This window comes from Danio aesculapii, chromosome 21 (assembly GCF_903798145.1).
Source record: "Danio aesculapii chromosome 21, fDanAes4.1, whole genome shotgun sequence".
Taxonomy (NCBI): domain Eukaryota; kingdom Metazoa; phylum Chordata; class Actinopteri; order Cypriniformes; family Danionidae; genus Danio; species Danio aesculapii.
The window spans coordinates 13,452,463-13,473,009 of record NC_079455.1 but is presented as its reverse complement, the minus strand read 5'-3'; the positions used below and the strand labels follow the sequence as shown (position 1 = coordinate 13,473,009).

The 20,547-nt window shown below is 38.6% G+C and overlaps 3 protein-coding genes and 1 pseudogene across 3 annotated transcripts; all 4 read right to left on the bottom strand.

The window, feature by feature from the left end:
* Positions 1-1,206: 1,206 nt before the first annotated feature.
* LOC130215000 (olfactory receptor 13H1-like) lies at positions 1,207-1,710 on the bottom strand (annotated as a pseudogene).
* Positions 1,711-9,131: 7,421 nt separating this feature from the next.
* Positions 9,132-10,316, bottom strand: LOC130214730 (olfactory receptor 8U9-like). The gene is made up of 2 exons (XM_056446539.1): positions 10,282-10,316; positions 9,132-10,077 (listed from the first exon to the last, which is right to left on the bottom strand). The coding sequence occupies exon 2, from the start codon at positions 10,068-10,070 to the stop codon at positions 9,132-9,134; it is 939 nt and encodes a 312-aa protein (XP_056302514.1). The 5' UTR covers positions 10,071-10,077; positions 10,282-10,316.
* Positions 10,317-14,762: 4,446 nt separating this feature from the next.
* On the bottom strand, positions 14,763-15,701 carry or70a12 (odorant receptor, family 70, subfamily A, member 12). Its single transcript, XM_056446552.1, has one exon. It carries the CDS (start codon positions 15,699-15,701, stop codon positions 14,763-14,765), a length of 939 nt encoding a protein of 312 aa, XP_056302527.1.
* A 3,538-nt stretch (positions 15,702-19,239) lies between these two features.
* Positions 19,240-20,190, bottom strand: LOC130214742 (putative gustatory receptor clone PTE03). Its single transcript, XM_056446551.1, has one exon. The coding sequence runs from the start codon at positions 20,188-20,190 to the stop codon at positions 19,240-19,242; it is 951 nt and encodes a 316-aa protein (XP_056302526.1).
* Between the last annotated feature and the right edge of the window lie 357 nt (positions 20,191-20,547).

Sequence of the window (20,547 nt, the reverse complement as noted above, 5' to 3'; positions counted from 1 at the left end):
TCTCATAATATTCCACTGCTAGACCCCATACCCATCATGCAACAATATAGGCATATCAGAGTATGATGTAGTAAAATCCCATATTAACCAGTTACTGGAGGCCATAGTCATCCGGGAGAGTAGCAGCTCATATGTTGCCCTCATTAAATACAAGATGGTAATCTGTGCATGTGTGTTGACTACTCTAAAGTTAAATGTGAAAACAAGACTGGTACTTTTCCTCTAGCTCTCATTGAGGAGTCACTAGACTTCTTCAAAGGGGCCTGTTGGTTTTCCACTATGTACCTGGCCAATAGGTATAATTTGGTCTCCATCACTGAGGGAAATTAACAGCCTTTTTTCCCCACTTTGGCCAATTTGAGTGAACTAGAATGCTGTTTGGGCTCTACAATGCCCCAGGTACATTCCACTGGCTAATGGAGTAAATGTATTGGGATCAACAAGTCATTCCTTGTCTACTTGGATGACATAATGGTGTTCTCCTCTTCTGTGCCCCAATATTTAGAGCGTCTTAAAGGTCTTGTTTAAAAAAATGCTTTAAATACATGCAACCATTTTATCCATTTAAATGTTGCTAATTAGTTTGTTTTTGATATTTAAATTGGTACAGAGAACTGTGTGTTTCACTGATATTGGTGCCAAATACAGAAATTTTGGTCATGTGACAACCCTAGTAACTAGTATCTTCAATACTCTTTTTATTTACACCTGACAGATTTAAAATATTGACATTTTTTGCCTCCAAAGCATGATTTAATTTCATAATGTTAATGTGTATTGGTTTTTATTCCCCTTTTTAACTTTCATGTTTTGTAATTCCATCTTCTGCAGTAATTACAGGAACAATTCAGTCCTAAAAGAGTTTGACATCCCTGACATGAAATAATTTGATCACACTCTCAAAATAATCAAAAGAACAAATTATCAGTAGTTATTTATAGTATTAATAATATTTATTTGAGCACACTAACTGCACATTTATTTATTAATTATGCTAACAATTAAAACATATTTATCTTGTAAATGTCTAAAAACGTGTGTGTTAATTAATTTTTCACAAATGCCTATACACACAACACTACACATTACAATACAAACAAAGTTAAAACATATAATGAAGTGTTACACAATTAGAACTTGCATTTAACTGCAAATAACATGCAGCGGGTGCTGTCTTGCATAAACAAATGTGTAACTGAATGGATTTCATGAAGAATGAACCTTTTTTACACAAAAATTTAACATTTTATCTTTTATTTCCTTGGCTTGTAAACCATATATTATCAGGTTTAATCCTGGTGGTCCTTCATGAAACATTACATTCCCAAACTTTCTACTCTCAGTATACTCAGACAAACGATGGAGAAAAATTGGTACAAAAACAAAGATTATTGTGATAACATAAACTGTCAAGTGAGTGGTGCAGGTTTTAATAGCTTTGCTGTTTGTAGCTTTATGTTTGCTTTTTATACAAACTATAGCAATTCTCAGATATGTCAATAGCACCCACCCCAGAGGATGTGGGTAAAACCACAGTAAATGTTAATCCGTTTACATTATTAATGAATGTGTTTAATGAATGTATTTTCACAGGACAGTTTAAAATAGTGAAGGATTGTCACAAACGTGGTTTTCAATCACAGATCTGCAGTGAGAGAGACGCACACTGAGGCCGATCGAAATACCAACCCATACCGCCGAACCACCAGGGGCCGCCCTTTGCTCTTAAATGTGAGTCTGTACTGTGCTTTCACTTTTTTTAGCCATGAAAACACTGAAATAAATATAAAAACGGCAGCATTCCCTTTCCTTTACATTACAGGTGCCGTCTCCACTTCATACGCAATCCTCAAAACAGTTATATAGTGGTGCATGACTGTCAGCTGACGCGCTCCAAAGTGATAAATAGACGCTGTTTCCCAAACAGATTCTGTACATGCGATTTGAAGTGGAGCGGAAGTCTGGGATTTGGGTGCATGTTTAAACAGACATATACACATAATTAATAATAATAACATCTAAAGATGTCAATTTTGGTCGGTTCAAACACAACTAATTTCATCCTAAATGAGCATAAAAAGTTAGGAAAGCAATCGAAAGCTTTCATAACGTTAGATGTGTGCATTTTTATAATAGCTTTTAATTTTAATAAGTTGAACTTATTTTCACATCCCAATGTTGACAGGTATGGTCAAAGGCCATGATTAATAATTATGGTCCAAGGCCATGATCATTAAAATAGTGTGGGATGTTGTTCCATACAAATGCGTAAAAAAAGCCTGTAAAATACACTCAACATATGTGATGTAGCGCTCAGAAGGGAGTGTTAATAAATCCTTGAGTAAACGTGGTATAAGGACATTGGGTCCTATTATATCACTCATTGGCAAGTGACAGAAAAGAATGTACATTGGCTGGTGTAAACTTTTTTCTGCTAAGATCTGACTTAAAAAACCTGATGTTAGATACCATTGAAAAAAGATAAATAATCAATAGGAAGATGAAAGTCAGCTGGCTGGACTGCTGTGTAATTTGTAGTCCCTCTACAAGTAGTGTGCTGTATCTGAAGGTCCGGTTGTCCACCTGTGACTGAAACGCAAGAGTAGGTGTTTTAATAGCACATTAGAGAGTGTAACATTATTGCTTTTTAACTTACCATGGAGAATGGCAAATAGGTACAGAATTTTTTTTACCAGTTTTTATATTTTGCAACCATGTCTATTTACTGTGATTAATAAATAGCATCATAATCTATGACTATCATCATAAGATTCAAGATCACAGCCTGTGTTTGTCTTAGTATGGATTTGTTTGCGTTTCTTATATGGTTGTCACACCATCCCTGGAGTGAAGATTAAGTTATTGCTCTCTTTTCAGTGATAGGTGCACTGCTGATCATCTTTGTTTGCTGAGAACATGGTTGGATTAGTCAACTATGAGGCAATTGGGTATGCAACTTCCCCAACCCTATACACTTTAAAGTTACATTTTAGATATATATAGTTTGTCAAGACAAATTTAGGTTTAGACAAAACATAAATAGGCGTCACGGTGGCACAGTGACTAGCATGATCGAAGGTCACTGGTTCGAGCCCCGGCTGGGTTAGTTAGCATTTCTGTATGGAGTTTGCATGTTCTCCCTGTGTTTGCGTGGGTTTTCTCCGGGTGCTCCGGTTTCCCCTATTGTCCAAAGGCATGCGGTATAGGTCAATTGAATAAGCTAAATTGGTCGTAGTGTATGTGTGTGAATGCAAGATATGTTGCCTGTTCATTCTGCTGTGGTGACCTCTGATTAATAAAGGGACTAAGCCGAAAAGAAAATGAATGAACGAATGAACGGTATTTTGAGTGTCAGTTGTAGTTCCAAGTGCTTGCTCATTAGGGCAGTGCAGTGCTTTTATGCCACAGTGAATGTGCGCTGATCTGTGCTTTTTTTCTTTCAGATGCATGGGGAGGCTTTTATAGAGGAAAAACAAGGCATGACTATATCTTCATCTTATGGCTAACTTGGCAAAGCATCTTGTCGACATGTATCCAGACCTGTTCAAAGAATTGCATATGCATGTGCTCATATACTTTCCCCCAAAGACATGCTTTGTGTCTTTGCTGGTGTTGTTGCTGGTAACAGTCTGAATGATCCTTTTTTTCTTTTGTCCGAAGCACAGGGCATCCATTTCTCCCCCAAAAACCTGAAATACTGATTCATCTGATCACAGTGCATGTTTAATTAGTGTTAAAGCAAAACTCTGCAGGACACAGCCCTCCAGGACAGAGTTTGCCCACATTTATTCATTTCTTAATCCAACTGGGATTATCTACTTTTTTCCCATGTAATTCAGTAAGGAATCCTGGGGAAATCCTGGATGATCAGCTGTTCCCTTTAAGTGGGAACACCAATGTGTCTGGAAGACACTTTTGGGAGATTGCTAGACGACCAATCACTCTGAAGAGTAAGAAATGCCAATGAGTTGGCAGAGCTCAGCTCTGCTGGTGCCAGTGATTAATCAGTAGTAGAGTATATATCTGGTGCCTGCAGAGCGAGCAGTTAGATTGTCGCTTCAGAGCCTCACACTGACACTGAAGAGTGCTTTTTGGCAACTTGATTTTAACACAAAACCCGTTTTCTACCTGTGTGGGCAATGACATGATAGCGTCAATCAAACTGGGCTCCTTTTCCATCCCCTGGGCATTACACTGGTGGCTAAAAGAGCAGTTTCTTTTAAAAGAGCAGAATCACTAAGAGAGCAACATGGTCAAACAGTCATTTTAAAGATGTCGTACTGATCGTGGTGGTTTCCTCTCCCTGGATGACAGGCATAAATCATATGTCTGGGGGTCCAGTATGTTGAGCAGGTGCACTGTGAGGGCATGACTGTTGTGCAACTGAGGTCGCGGTGCGCTCAAGCCTTAAGCAGGCGTAGCGCCACGTAGCGCCATACATTTCAGAATTCCAAACATAGGTTTCTATTAGGGTACACACACCGGCGCCGCAAATCGGCGGCTGTCCGCGGTGCCCAGCCACAACTCAGGACACTGTTCATTTCTCTGCTGTGCCACAGAGCGCCATCTGATTAGTTTTATGTTAAATATCATGTGAATGTCTGCGTCTGGTGTGTGATACTTTTAACTGTTATGTGCACGCGGTGTCCCGGCGCTTCCGGTGTGCGACCTGCTTTAGGGCACGTCACCCCTGCAGCTCCCTGCAAGTCGCTTAGCTCATCCATCACCCTTGGGCCCGCAGACACCCCACTCCTCTATTAACACCTATTAAGGGGGGTGCGAGACGTTGAGGCGTGCACTCGAGTAAATTATGATGGTAAATTTTTATGCTTTCACTAGAGGAAATATGAAAATGAACTATAAATAAATGAATGATAAATAAATAATAAATGCATCATGGTGAATAAATGAAAGTCAAACCGGTGAGCCGGATGGTCTTCTGGATCTTTCACTTACTTTGAAGACACTGCTGACTATGTTTACATGGACATCATATGATCATATGTTCATTTGTTTACATGGGTGTTTTATCTTTAATTTTTCGACTTTACTGCAGTTCGTTTCAAGTTTCACTTTCACTCATGAACACTTCATTCACGTCTCCGTGACAAACTGGGGTATTAGACACGAATATAAACTAAGGACTGGTGGAAATATGTTGCTTTAATGGAAGGCTGAATGGACAGAAAAAAAACTGCATTTCATGATGTGTGTGTGTGTGCGTGTGTGTGTGATCCTTTACTGACAGCCGTGTTTGTGGATCTTGTCACAAAATGTGGTGAAAAGTCCTACATGACGGTAATAGTTTGATTGCAGTGTTTACTTCAATAATGCCACTAAAATCTGCATACCACATGTCTTAATTTTATTTCTGTTTAGTTCAATTATGACTTTAGTCGGATTACAGTAATCAAAAATCTCTGTTTACATGGTAGACTCTAATCATATTATTGTCGTTATCGTATTAAAATCGTATTAAAGTATTGTTGCCCATGTAAACATACTCAATGTTCGACTCAACCACACCATCAGGGCTCTGCGATCTTGGCTTTGCGAAACAGCATTTTTCTGTATGTACGTACATCAAATGCAAATATGCTTTGGCTCACGCTTATTGGCAGTGGAAGATGATTTACAGTTAGTCGTGTCAAGAATCCAACCACAGATTAGCATGTTGTCATCAGAAACAGCCTCAGCCATCACACTGAATCAGGTAAGCTGAATACTTATGTTTCAATGTAATTAATTCTACGCACTTTAAATGCAGCAAGTAATATGTGAATGATGTTTGCACATGCATTATAATTTTGGCTCGAGGGAGGGGTACCTGGGTCTGAATGAAATTGGTTCTCCGCTAAATATGCTATCTGTGTGACTCAGCAGAATCAGTGTTCTTACTGGGAGCCTTTGCACACTGATCTCCACAACTGAGTGTTTTTTGGATGCCGCAATCTGTCCAGTTCACCCCACCCCCTCTGCCCTTTCATCACTTTCTCTTCCGATTCAGCACAACCATCTAAATCTACCAGCTATGTCCCTCACCCCCCTCCAGCTTCAATTGTCCTTCTCTTTTCCCCTGTTCTTCTATCCACCCCTCTTCCTCTAACCAAGACATCTGACAAAACTTTAACATTAGCAGATGTCACAAGTTACCATGTTAATTCCTCCACCTGTGCAACTACTGCGGCAGCGCCTAAGTAGTATGCCCTATTCTAGGAGCAAAAAAATAAAAATAAATAATAATAATAATAAAATTACCTGTCGACTCCTGTGAATATTCCTCAACTTCCTTTTACGCTCTCACACTGATACTATCTCTAATTTCAGGTCTGAATTTCAGGTCTAACCAATGGATTCCACCCAGGCATTTCAGCTCTTCCTTCCTACAATCTCTTCTGTCCTAATGTACAATCCACAACCACAAAACCCGAAACAGTTGATCAATTAAATAAAAAAGATATTAACAATAATTTCATAGTTAGACCATTCTCAGCCCCACCGTTTTAGCGTTTATTATGCTAGTCCGTATTAGTCCAATAGGCGTTGCAACTCGAATTTTTTTTCGAACATTCATTCCAAATGCATCCACACATACTGTAACGCAAAGGATACTTAACCAACCACACAGCGTGCACCCTTGACACCATGTTCACTCTTGCTTTTTTGGCTTCCTGAGATGTTGAGAAATTTCAACCCTGCCATCCACCCTTCAATATCTGATCTTGCAAGATAAAGAAACCCTATCTGTCTTTATCAAGCAAAACAAAACAGATCAAATACGCAAAGGGCATTCCATTTATGTTTTTAACATCCCCTTCCCCACTCGCCCCTTCCAAACCCTCTTAGCTTTTTTGCACTTGAGGAGATCCCAAGAGTCTAAACCCCTTGCCCCACTGTTTTACTGATGACGCTAATCGCTCAGTAACTTGTTTTGGTTCCAAAAACACTTAAAAGAAGTCCACTGCCTTTCTGTCTTCACTCCTGAACCATTCTCTAGCCATTTTTTAGGATAGGTGCAGCCACATATTTTCTGTCATTGTCTGTCTTCATATTTGTATGAGTGCCGTCTCGGCCATGCTCTGGCCGTGCACGCTCCCACTCAACGCAGGAGCATGAGGTCTGGGTGTGCTTGGGATACACACTCTCATCCTGTTCTGTTTTACGTGAGCACATGGCTTGTGTTGTGTCTTTGTACCATGTGCTCCCCTGTCTATTGTCAAGTCCTACCCTCCTTGTTAACCCGTTATTAGTTTATGTTCACCTGTTTGTTTGTCAATTTTCTCTTGTTTATAGCTTCCTCTGGTCTTCTGTCCAGTGTCAGCTTGTCATATGTAGTTTATTTGAATCATGTCATGTCATGTCCTGATCCTTGCCAGCCCAGGCAAGTTTGTTTTTTGTTAATGTTTTCTCCTCGGGTTGTTTTTATTGCCTTTTAGTTTTATTTTATAACCATTAAAACCATGTTTTGTATTGCACTTGTGTCCTCGTTCCTTTCTCTACCAAATGACCGTGACAGGAATCCATATTATTTGAGTTTGAAACTAATTTGAGTAAGGTGTCTAAGATGTCTGTTTAGGTGAGGGATTTTCACATTTTTGGTCACAGACACCACTCATTTTCAAGGTTGTCTCATCTTGCCAGCTCATCCACCAGCACTTCCAACGTATTTCAGACTCCCTTAGTTGTGAAGTTGCTTTTAATAACCCGCAACCCTGCTTGGCCATTCTGTTTGTTCATTCACTGTGACACCGTCCTTATCACTGTAGCATTACTTGATCCATGATTTAAGGACAGTTTTATTGGAATGGAGAAAGAAATGAAAGCACTACTTCTACAAAAATTCACTGCAGCTTCACAACTGCAAACAAGTATGGTCCAAGCATCAAGAACAACAGCAACAAGAAGTGCTGCATTTGATCACAGTATTCTCTCAAATAGTCTTGAAATTTATGTTGGCATTAATGGGACTACATGGTTCCGGCCATTTCCATCAGTCTGCCATAAATGTTTATGAATTTAATGAAGAGGCATCAATCGACTAAAAGTGGGATACGACAGGTTCAGTTCTTGGTTGCTTGCTTTTTCGATTGTATCCACTAATGCTAGGAGATATTATTAAAAAAGTGTAGTTTACACTGTTACTAAATAGCCAAGTCTACAGCATATCTCTCATCAGTCTAATGAATTATACAAATTCAAATTACTCAGTATTAAACATTGCATGAATAGTTCCTATCATTAATAGGTTTTGCTTACTAGATAGAAACAAAAAAATAAAACATAGATAAAAAAACATGGAATACTACCTAACCATTAATGGATTTTCAATTATATCTTCATCAGCAGTAGCGCATATGTATGTAATATTTGATAGCAACCTGTCATTTGAAGGCAACATTTCAAACACACCCACTCGCATTCTTGATGACAGAAAAATACCATTATTTTCTTTAAGGACCTCAGAATAAATACAACTGTGATTTCTCTGGACAAAATGAAGGGGTTTTTAAAAAAAATTTGTGATACAATAGATTTTTTAATTAAATATGCGATACCTTTGATTCATTAGCTAAGTAACTAGAAGAAAAACAGTAAACAGTAATACCGTTTGTGTAACAATCATATATTATTATAAAAATGAGAAAAAATAGAACAAATAACAGTTTGCAATGTCAATCAACAAGCAACCAGCTAAAATAAATAGAAGCAGAGATCATCCTAAGCCTTGCACATTGTAATTACACATGACTGTACCTGATTTTATATTTAAAAATTAGAAGAATACATTATTAGAGAACAGTACTGCTAAATTAGCATATTTAGGAGAAAAGGGCTTTTACTTGTGACACTGTTTACTTTTGAAGAAGCTTGGATCCTAAATAAATAAATAAATAAATAAATAAATAAATAAATAAATAAATAAATAAATAAAATGTATTTCACAAAAAATTGTAAAACATTGATAAAAGGGTGGTACTATAACTTAGCATATAGGAGTACTATGAAAAATCTATACTGTTTATGCAATGATATCTATGTGTAAATTACAGTCTATTTACTGTATAAATATATAGCAATTCACAGAAAGTGTAATTATATTTTTCTACCATAAACATGTAAATAAACTAAAATTACTTTGCATTTACTTTATTTCTAAATAGTTTAAAAATCTTTTGTCTTATTTCCTTGGATTGCATACCATATATGATTGGATTCAAACCTGGTGGAATAACATGAAAGATTATATCAGCAAGTTTTCTAGTTTCAGCATATAAAGGAAAACGATGAAGAAAAATTGCAGTAGATCCAGAAATCAGCATGATTATGTAAACAGTCAAGTGAGTGCTGCAGGTTTTTATGGCTTTGGTGTTGGTTGCTTTGTCTTTACTTTTGAAGCATACCATTGCTATTTTAAGGTATGTCAGTACAATACTCCCTATTGAGGAGGCAAACAAAATACAAGTAAAAGTTAATCCGTATACATTATTAACCATTATATTTTCACAGGATAGTTTAAATAATGAAGCATTGTCACAAATGTAGTTCTGAATCACAGATCTGCAGTGGGAGAGACGCACACTGAGGCCGATCAATATTCCCACCAGCACAACTGCAACACCCCAGGCTGCAGCTGATAGTTTAACCACCATATTACTGGTCATTATAGCTGGGTATCGCAGTGGATTGCATATTGCCACATATCTGTCAAAAGCCATGCTCATTATCACTGTGTGAGATGCTGTACCGTTCAAATGTGAAAAATAAGCTTGAATAGCACACTCCACAAATGTGATATAGCGCTCAGATGGGTCTGTCAATATATTTCTCAACAATCGTGGCAAAATAACAGTTGTGCCTAAAATATCATTCAGTGTCAAGTTACAGAAAAGAACATACATAGGCTGGTGTAAATCCTTGTCTGCTGAAATCTGAATTATCATCCCAATGTTAGACACCATTATAAATGCATAAACCATCAAAAGAAGAATAAATGTAGGAAGGGTTGATTGAGATGTAACTTGTAGTCCCTCCACTAATAGTATGCTGTATTGGAATGTCTGGTTGTCCATCTTTGACCTAAACAAAACATACAAATAAAGTGATAATTCTCAATAATGTGTACAAATGTTTCTATCTACCATATTTCACCATGTTCTTGACATTTTTTGTCATTATAATGATATTTTCTATACCTTTGAAAGTGCTGCCAAGTTATTTTATACATGTAAAAGAACCTAAATGTGAGCATATAAATTAAATTACATTTAAAATATACAATACCTCTATGACTTTTTTGAAGAGTAGTACACAAATGATTTGTGCCTATGTGACTTGTCACTCGTCCTTGCTGAGTGTTATTGATTCTGTTTACTTAGCCATCATGACCTTCGTTCTCTGAACAAATATAGTTTGCTTGGCTGCTTTATATGTGCATTAAAAAAACAAAAACTTTTTTGTCGACATACCCCAAGAGTCTGATTAGTGTACAACTGAGTAGAGGGCCACAGGAAAGGTTGTGATGTTGCCAAGTTGGAAAAAAGAAAACCTCAGAAATTCAAGATAGAGTGCAAAAAGTGACACTTTGGAATAAAAAAATGGTATTACATGTTAATAGGCTCCCCTTTACCTCTTTTAACAGCTTTGTTTTTTGCTATTAAATCCAGGTGTCATTTTTTTTGTTAAGTGTATGTGTGCAACGAGGAGATGGAAGATCAATGGGCTCACCAAGAAAAGAGAGGACATTAAAATGCTCCATTTGAAAAATACACACAGAAAGGGATTGAGAGCTCTGTATGAGCTTTTTATGTGAATTGTTTGCATCTTCAGCCAACATGAAATACTTGATAATTTGTGTTTTTGTTCAGTCATTTGAGTGCTGATGGTTTTCCAGGCACATGGTTGAGAACTACTGCTCTAGAATACTGTAGAAGCAGAATACATATTTGCATGAGAGCTTGGCTGGTTCAGTGGCAGTGAAAATTAATCAACAGGTTTGGCTTTTTTTCAATCGCTGTGATGATGGTGGTGTGACCTTGAACAACTGGAAGATCAATGAGGAAATCTATGATGATGTGTGACCAAGGATGACAAGTAAATGTTTGTTGTTGTTGGAGTGGGTCAGCAAAATGTTTTGGGGTTTTGTGAATCTGACAGATGAAGATGTTTTATGTTCTTGATGTTAGAAAGCATGAGTTGGTGCAAACTAGCAGGAAGTTGTCTCTGAGTCTTGTGCATCTGTACCTGGAGCTGAGTGACTGTCTGACTGACCTTTTGATGAGCGAAACCTTTTAGGGAACAAATGTTTTGTTGGGTGGGCTTTCTTGTCTTTGAACATGGCTGATCCAGTAATGATGTCCGATTGGACTTGAGCAACAAAAAACGGGTTAACAGGTTTTTCGGTATTGGGACAAACTTCATAGTGGCACTGCTGAGACAGAGTATCAGCTTTTTTGTTCCTGTAACGGAGACAACAGAAACAGAAACAGAAGCATGCGGGAAAGAGTGCCCATGAAGCGTTCCTGATTTTAAGTCTTTTGCTAAAGGGGAAGTTTTCAAAATTCTTGTGGTCAATTAAAACAAGGGATGGATGTTTAGCAACCTCTAGTCAATGTCTACACTCTTCAAATGCTGCATTTATGGTTAGCAGCTCACAGTTGTCAATGTCATAGTTCTGTTTAACAGTTCTGTTTAACAGAGTAGTAAACATAAGGGCCATAAGGGTCCTAAACATATGGGTCATAAACAAATAAACATAAGGGTCTTTCAGCATCTGAGTGATAAAGGATTTAAAATTGTGAGAAACTAGATTTGAGCACCAATTTATTTAAAGCACATTGATGAAGTGCATAAAACCAATTCTCAGTTTTTAATATTTTACATAATCATTTTAGGAGATAGAGTAGATGGTTGCCATTGATGTAAATTAAAACGTAAATTTTTTTTTCAAAGTTCACACATGGTGGCAGGCTCGCCTCCGTGCAGAGCATTTTCTCGGGTTGGAGCTGGACTCTATCACCATGAAGGCGCACCTCCTCCGACAGCACGGCAAGTTGATGCTGACCTGTCTGAGAGAGTTCAACAGGAAAACTGTGGTTCCACTGATATTATTTCAGAGGCTCCCGCAGCCGCTATCACACCACTTGGGTTGCTACATATGAGACCGCTTCAGCAGTGGCTTCTTGATCAGGTGCCTTCTTGATCAACTCGCTCACCATCTGCTTCACTGGAGTCATATGCAGCAGAAATCGATGCATGCCATTCTTCCTCGATGAGCTCAACCATGCAGCCGATGAGCTTTCATGGCAGTTTACGCCCGGGAGAATGGAGGCTCCTTCTGGGCTGTCCAGCTGTTATTGGTGCGTTCTGGCGCACTGGTTATCACAGCTGGCCCCGGGGGGTGCATAAATATGCATTTTTGCCAGTGATCCTACTTGCACAGATACTGTGTAAAGTCATGGAGGACGAAGAGCAGGTCTGTTGTTTACGCCTTTCTGGTTCAACCAGAGAGCTCAACCTGTATTTCAGCTCTCTCCTTGTGATGGCCCCTTCCTGGCATATCCCCTTGAAGAAGCACCTTCTTCTCTGGGACAGGAACGATCTGGCACCTGCGCCCAGATCTCTGGAACCTCATGTGTGGTCCATGGATGGAGTGCGAAGGACTAAAGTGACTTACCTGTTCAGTAGTTAACACCATCACTCAGGCTAGAGCACCCTCTACGAGGCATGCCTATGCCCTGAAGTGGAATATATTCACTGTGTGGTTTACTTCTCTCTGAGAAGGACCCCGTACATGCCAGATCAGTGTGATGCTATCCTCGTTCAGCTGACTGGAGCTAAAGCTGTTCCCTCTGCACTGGGGGGTTGGCGTTACGATCATTCCCGTTCTGAGGACACAGGGATGGCGGTGCACTGGGAAAGCATCACCTTATCATCCAGTTCCCAGAGACATGAGACACTGGATAATTAAATCAATCCTGTCCCCCTCTCATACCCACTTGGAGATCTCTCTTAGGAGAGGTCTGCTCGATCCACTCGACACAGTATCTTTTAGATTTCTGTCCAGGTTGACAGCACTGCTGGTCGCGTTGGCATCGATCAATAGGGTCAGGTATCTGGAGGCATTTTCAGTCAGTGAAGTGTGCCAGCAATTTGAGCTGGCCCACTCTCACGTTATCCTGAGACCCTGGCCCACCTAGGTGCCCGAGGATCCTATAGCAATATATTTTTAGATTACGCAGTGAACCTGCAGGCGCTGGCCATGGAGAAGGCAGACCCAGACCCTTTCTTTGCTGTGTCCTGTTCACGCTCTGTGCTATGTAATTGCATTAGAGCTTCCGACTCCTTTTCTGTTATGATCGGCAGACGGAAAGTGCCGTAGTCGACTAAGAGTATCGCCTCCTCTTGAGCGTAAGCACACGGCGCCACTCTAACAGTCATCTGTAGAGCTGAGGGCTGGGTGACTCCTAATATATTGGTAAGAGTCTATAATCTTTGAGTGGAGCTGATTTTCCTCACCTGTGCTGGATAACGCCAGTGAATGAGGAAATTTGGTACAGTGTTAAAACACGCTTGCTGCGCCTTTCTCTCTAACACTCTGTTCAGTTGAGTTCCTCAGAGTCAGGTGCCTAGCCCATTACGTTGTTAGCATGCCTGCTTGGTCAGCTTGTGTTCAGGATATAGGTGCCTGCTATGCACGATCCCCAGTGGCGATCCCATATGCTCACTCAGCTGTAGTTTGCTTCTCTTAGGCAGGCCCGTGTCTTCTCTCCCCGCTAACCATTCTTCATATGTGTACTCCCCTCTTCTCAGGGTAAGTTCATATGTTCATGTCACCAATTCTCCTCATTGGGCAGAAGGTGGCCTCCGCAGTGTCCTCCCTATCGGGACTGCACACTTCCCAACGTACTGTCATATTTTAAAGTTCTCAACTAGAACTCAACTAGATGTATTTTTTACGACTTCCCAAAAAAATATAAATAAACTTTTAAGCGCTTCACCGGTAAGTTAGGGCCAGGGGCCACTTTGGAGGGCTGCGTCTTTGGTGATCATGGTGTGTCACACCATTAGGCTGGCAAACCTCTCACCAGTGACGTAGTTAGGTTCAATCGCTGTGGCTTTTTCCATTCATTTCCCCACAGTGGAAGTTTTTCCACATACTATAGAAGTTCCTCCTCCCGCTTGTTTCATTGGCCTGTTTTATTACTCCTTCAGATGATTGTCTTCTGACGAAATCCTACCACAGCTCTAATCCTACCCCCATAATCCTACCCAACTTTTCATACATTAGCTAAAATAAGTAACTAGAAGAATGACAGTAAACGGTAATACTATTTGTGTTACTCTTTGTATAACTTATATTATAATACAAATGAGAAATATTAAAACAAATAACAGTTTGCAATATCAATCAGCAGGAACTAAAAAATAAAACAGTTAAAATAACGGAAAGCAGAGAACACCTTAAGTCTTGCACATTGTAGTTACAAATAGTTGTATCTGCTCTTATATTTAAACATTAGAGGCATACACTGTTATATTGTTAAATGCACATTTAATATAAAAGAGCTATATATTGCATAAAAAACATTAATAAATCGGTGGCAACTTAATTACTTTACTGAAGTAATATTATAAATTTACACTGTTTATGCATTGCTGTCTATAGTAAATTTCAGTATATTTACTGCATAAATATAAACTGATTAGTAATCACAGAAAGTGTAATGACAGAGTTCTACCATAAACATGTAAATAAATTAAAATCACTTTGCATTTACTTGATTTCTAAATAGTTTAAAAATCTTTTGTCTTATTTCCTTGGACTGTATACCATATATTATTGGATTCAAGCTTGGTGGAATAACATGAAGGATTATGCCAGCTAATTTCCTAGTTTCAGCATATAAAGGAAAACGATGAAGAAATATTGTAACAGATCCAGAAATCAGCATGATTATATAAACAGTCAAATGAGTGCTGCAGGTCTTTACAGCTTTGCTGTTTCTTGCTTTGTTTTTACTTTTAAAGCATATGATTGCTATTTTGAGGTATGTCAATGCAACACACCCTATTGAAGAAACAAACAGAACAACAGTATAAGTTAATCCATATATATTATTAACCACTGTATTTTCACAGGATAGTTTAAATAATGAAGCATTGTCACAAATGTTGCCTTGAATCACAGATCTGCAGTGGGAGAGGCGCACACTGAGGCTGATCAATATTCCCACCAGCACAACTGCAACACCCCAGGCTGCTGCTGATAGTTTAACCACCATATTACTGGTCATTATAGCTGGGTATCGCAGTGGATTGCATATTGCCACATATCTGTCAATGGCCATAATCATTATCACTGTGTGAGATGCTGTACCGTTTAAATGTGTAAAATAAGCTTGAATAGCACACTCCACAAATGTGATATAGCGCTCAGATGGGTCTGTCAATATATTCCTCAACACATGTGGCACAAAGACAGTTGTCCCTAAAACATCATTCAGTGTCAAGTTACAGAAAAGAACATACATAGGCTGGTGTAAACATTTGTCTGCTGAAATCTGAATCATCATCCCAATGTTAGACACCATTATAAATGCATAAACCATCAAAAGAAGAATAAATGTAGGAAGGGTTGATTGAGATGTAACTTGCAGTCCCTCCACTAAAAGTATGCTGTATTGGAATGTCTGGTTGTCCATCTTTGACCTAAACAAAACATACAGATAAAGTGAAAATACTCAATAATTTGTACAAATGTATAAATGTACATGTATGTAATACTCCCATGTTTCACCATTTTATTGTATTTTTTGTTTCTATAAACAATTTTACCATCTCTTTAAATCGTGCTGCCAAGTTAACCCAAATTGTTTTATCTTTTTTAGCAAAAGAACAGTCAAAATAAATTACATTTAAAAGATGCAATACCTGATATGAGTTTTCTGAATAAAGGATTGGTGCCTCAGTAACTTTACACCTGTCCTTGCTCCGTGATATTTTTTCTGTTTTAGTTATCATGACCTTCTTGTCTCTGAATATATTTAGTTTGCATAGCTACTTTATATCTGCATAAAAAATTTGCTGACATGCCCCAAGAGTCTGATTAGTGTACTACTGAGTATGTTTGATTGTTCCAACCAGAGACCCAGTAAAAGTTGTGATGTTGCCATGTAAAAAAAAAAAACATGAGAAATTCAAGGGTTTATGCAGTTGTTCAGTCGCAAGAAATAGAAAATAGAAATTTCAGGTGATGGTTTGGACAAAAACTTCTTTAAGTAAATTATTCATTTTGTCACATGTCATCATGTGTTGTTAGGACATAGTGTTTGCTCAATAGTCAGGGACACACGCTCGTGTTGGTGTCATCAGTCTAGCAATTTAGGCTTAAGAAAGATTGCTCAAGGAACATGTTGGTAACAGTAGTCAAATGTACTCTATTAATATTCATAATTTATTATTAATCCTTGCAATATGAAAAGCAGTAATTGACCATAATGATGTATATCTAGATAGAATGTGTAATATGTAACTGTGCAAATAAGAAATACACAGATTTATATAAAAGTATTTACCATAAGAAAACAGGTAGCAACTAATTCAATTCGGTGCACATGGGGACTATAATTCCGAGAGTTTTCTGGGAGACAATACAGGAGATGGGTCTGAAATACAGGAGAATCCCGGGAGTGTTGGCAGGTATGGTGATGCCATCAAGGAGTGGTGGTCACACCCTCTGTGTGCCATGTCCATCTGGGGACCTGGTCATGAAGCCAGTGCTAAAGTGGTCTAATATGTAACACTCTGATTGGCACTACCACTAAAACATTTCAGTAGGACCACTGTATAACCTGTGCAAGGATTTAACTTCTCTTTTCCTGGCCCAATGTAGCACCCAACTAGTCTGTCCAGCTGCTGAGCTGGACAATCACCTACAACCCAATGGTGAAGCTGCCCAGAAAAGCATAACTATTATGTCCAATTAATGGTCCATGGTTTAGTTTACATACAGTACCTATAGTTGCATGCTTGTTACACAGTAACACAGAAGCATCCTGTAGCCATTATGTCCTGTTCATGCTCCTGGGCTAGAGCGCTGGCGGGCAGCAGACCCAGGTTTACTAAGAGCATGATAACTCACCCTCAGATGCCACGATGGATGTAGTTGACTGAAGTCATCAAATGAGAGTGTGGTCATCCCGGAGAATGAATCGGCACACTCATCTAAAGCCTGAATGGGGTGTTCATTGGAGAAGTGGGAGGTCCATGGGGAAATACCCGGTAGAAAGCCCCCACTGTAATTCTCCAATCTCCCTGAGAGCTTAACACGTTGCGCTGCATCTACATGCTGGACACCCAGACATGAGATACAGTGAACATGACCATTATCTGGTGACAGGGAACCACTGCGTCCAGAAATGCACAGTTGGTATAATGTCTTTAATAAGACACAATTGCCAACGGTTTTAATCTCTTAATGCAAACTGCTCTAGAAGACTGCTCTTTTAGTTACCAGTGAAGCGCCCTGGGACAAGAGAGAAATGCTATCACACACACATGCACACAGAGGAACACTAGAACTCTGCAAGTCAGGAGCTCAGTAGCAGTTTTGATATCTCCTTATATACTCCTAATTGTGGAGATTGCTCTGTCCAATTTTAAAGACATTTTACTGGTCCTTTTTCATATATTTCAGAGTGATCATCTGGTGATTCCCCTTAATGTCGAACCGACATAACTCGGAGAGACCTACTGAAGGCAAACCATGCTGGGGACTACTCTAGAAGCAGCCATGGTATGGCAGAAAAGTTCCTTGATTATTATGCCAGAAAGAGAGTATAGTTCCTAACCATATTGGCCTAGAAAATAGCAACATTCATTTTCCAATAAACTTAGCACACAATGTAACTCCAGATGAGTCAAGCTTTAAATGGGAAAACTATGGAAACTTTAAGCTAAATAACAGCCCTTATACCAGAACTGGTAAAATGGTAAAAAATGATAAAAATCAACCTTTTTACTCTAGTGGTGTTGTAAAATGAGCCTATTTCCAATAAACGTTGAGAGTTCTTTTAAAGATTATCAAATTCCACCATTAATCACTTTTGTGATGGCGCAGTAGGTAGTGCTGTTGCCTCACAGCAAGAAGGTTGCTGGTTCGAGCCTCGGCTGGGTCAGTTGGCATTTTTCGGAGTTTGCATGTTCTCCCAGTGTTCGCGTGGGTTTCCTCTGGGTGCTCCGGTTTCCCCCACAGTTCACATTTTCAAAATGCAGCAAATATGGTAAATATGAATGGACAGACTTTTCTTTGAAAGGGGACTTGTTACAATTTACAACCTACAACCAGCTAGTAAAGTGTTGTGCAAGTAAACCTCACTCCCCTGATCGTCAAAATGTGCTTTAGCAAAAGATACTAGCGGCCGCAGGCTTTAACCTCCTTGTTAGAGCATCCGTCTCCCATGCAACGAATCACCAGTTTGATTACAGCTTGGAGCGAGTGGATGGTGTAGGATCATCAGGTTACACACTAATTACTGTATGTACTTTTTAGTGTTTGACTAAATAGCCAATCTCAGGCATGTCTGCAGAATTTGAAGTCCGTATTGAAGTCCCCTGTGTCAGTTTTCCTACAGGTTTTGTGAGTTTTATTACTGGTTTGTGCATCACCAGAGGTTTCTGGTGGTGGTGTAGAGTGTTATATGTGAATACATGCCCGAAGGAAACTTACATCTTTATAAATATTTCTGTGGCATTTTAATTTTTATATATTCATGTTTCTGTCCAATCCCATATTTATCTTTGTGTAAATCCTATAATCTTTGTAACAATGTAAACATATATATTTTTTCACATTTTTTTTTACTTTAAAACACTCCATAAAACTCTTTGTAGCAGTTTTACATTTATTGTGTTAAAGCAAATAAAGGTATATTTAAAATGCACTTCAGCATTGTGTTGATACTGTGCTCACATCTGTGTATTGAACCTTTGTTCATTTTTTTACAAAGCAGATTTAAATACAATAATAATATAGATTTTTCCACAACAGCACTGTGTAAAGAATGCAAAAGCTGTTGTTATTTAATTTTTAAGAAATCGATATTGTCAAACAATTCCCAATACAAATACAGAGAAAAAAAAGTTCAAGTTTGTGACACTTTAGTTTAAGCATGTCAACAGTTAATTGTGAATCTGTGTTAAAGAACACATTACAATGTTATCCAGTTCAAAATTTTAATTTCAAACATCTTTCACAGCCCTACTTTTTTTAAAGCTCAACACCTGTATCAGAACATGCCTAACTTCAGAGCTCTGTACGCCATAAATGATTGGATTCAAAATGCTTGGAATGATATGAAACAGCAGGGAAGCAATTTTCCTGTAATCAGAATATGCAGGAAAGCGATGTAACACTATAATAATTAACCCACTGATCAGCATAATCAGATAGAGAGACAGATGAGTGCTGCAGGTTTTCAGTGCACGGCTGTTCAACATTTTACTCTTGGTTACTAAGCAAACAGCAGTTATTTTAATGTACGTAATGGCAATACTTCCCATAGAGGAACCAAACAGCAGCACTGTGTATATCAGTCCAAACAAGTTATTGATAGTCACATCCTCACAAGATAACTTGAACAAAGATGCATTGTCACAAAAAGGATTTGATATAAATGTTCTGCAGCGGCTGAGCCTCAGTGTAAGGCCTATCAAGATGCTGATGAAAAGTAACGCTACACCCCAGGCTAAAGCCGATAGTGTGATGACTGTTTTGTTTGTCATTATAGTTTGGTAGCGGAGTGGATTGCATATGGCCACATATCTGTCGATAGCCATGATTATTAGTATAGTGTGGGAGGTTGTGCCATACGTGTGTGTAGAGAATGCCTGAACAACACACTCAACATAACTGATATAGCGCTGAGATGGTGATTTTAAAATGTCCATAAGCAGTCGAGGAACCATGATGGAGTTTCCAAGGATGTCATTTATAGGCAAGTTACAGAAGAGCATGTACATCGGTTCATGCAGGCTCCTATGTGTTGTTATGACAATAAAAATCCCAATGTTGAGCACCATAATTGCCACGTAGAAAAGCAGGAAGAATACAAAAACTGGATATGTGGCTTCTTCTGATGCCCTCAGTCCTTCTAACTGCAAAATGATGCTGTTGTAGGTGTAATTCTCCATTCAAAATGTTTTACGTTGATTATGAAGATGATAAAATCTCCTTGAGGAAATCTCAATCGCGAGTGAGCAAATTTCAAAAACCCTAAAGGATTTGATCAGAGCTGGATTGTTAAACGCAGCATATTATGCAAATAAAAATGAGTTCTATGCACAGATGATAAACAACTCATAGGAACATAATAAACAGGAAAAAAAAAGGTTACAGTAAATAGAAAAAAAACGATGTACTTATAAAGCGCCTATCTCCCAAGATGGTTTCAGTCAAATGAAAATGATAGCTTAACCTCTCTGTAGCATACTGGCTGTGGGCTTCTTTTATAATCCATCACCTAATAGAATATGCAAATATAGCCTGAT

What these genes read in the sequence shown, in the direction of transcription:
- LOC130214742 (XM_056446551.1), bottom strand. Translation starts at nt 20,190, where the DNA reads ATGGAGAATTACACCTACAACAGCATCATTTTGCAGTTAGAAGGACTG.
- or70a12 (XM_056446552.1), bottom strand. Translation starts at nt 15,701, where the DNA reads ATGGACAACCAGACATTCCAATACAGCATACTTTTAGTGGAGGGACTG.
- LOC130214730 (XM_056446539.1), bottom strand. Translation starts at nt 10,070, where the DNA reads ATGGACAACCAGACATTCCAATACAGCATACTATTAGTGGAGGGACTA.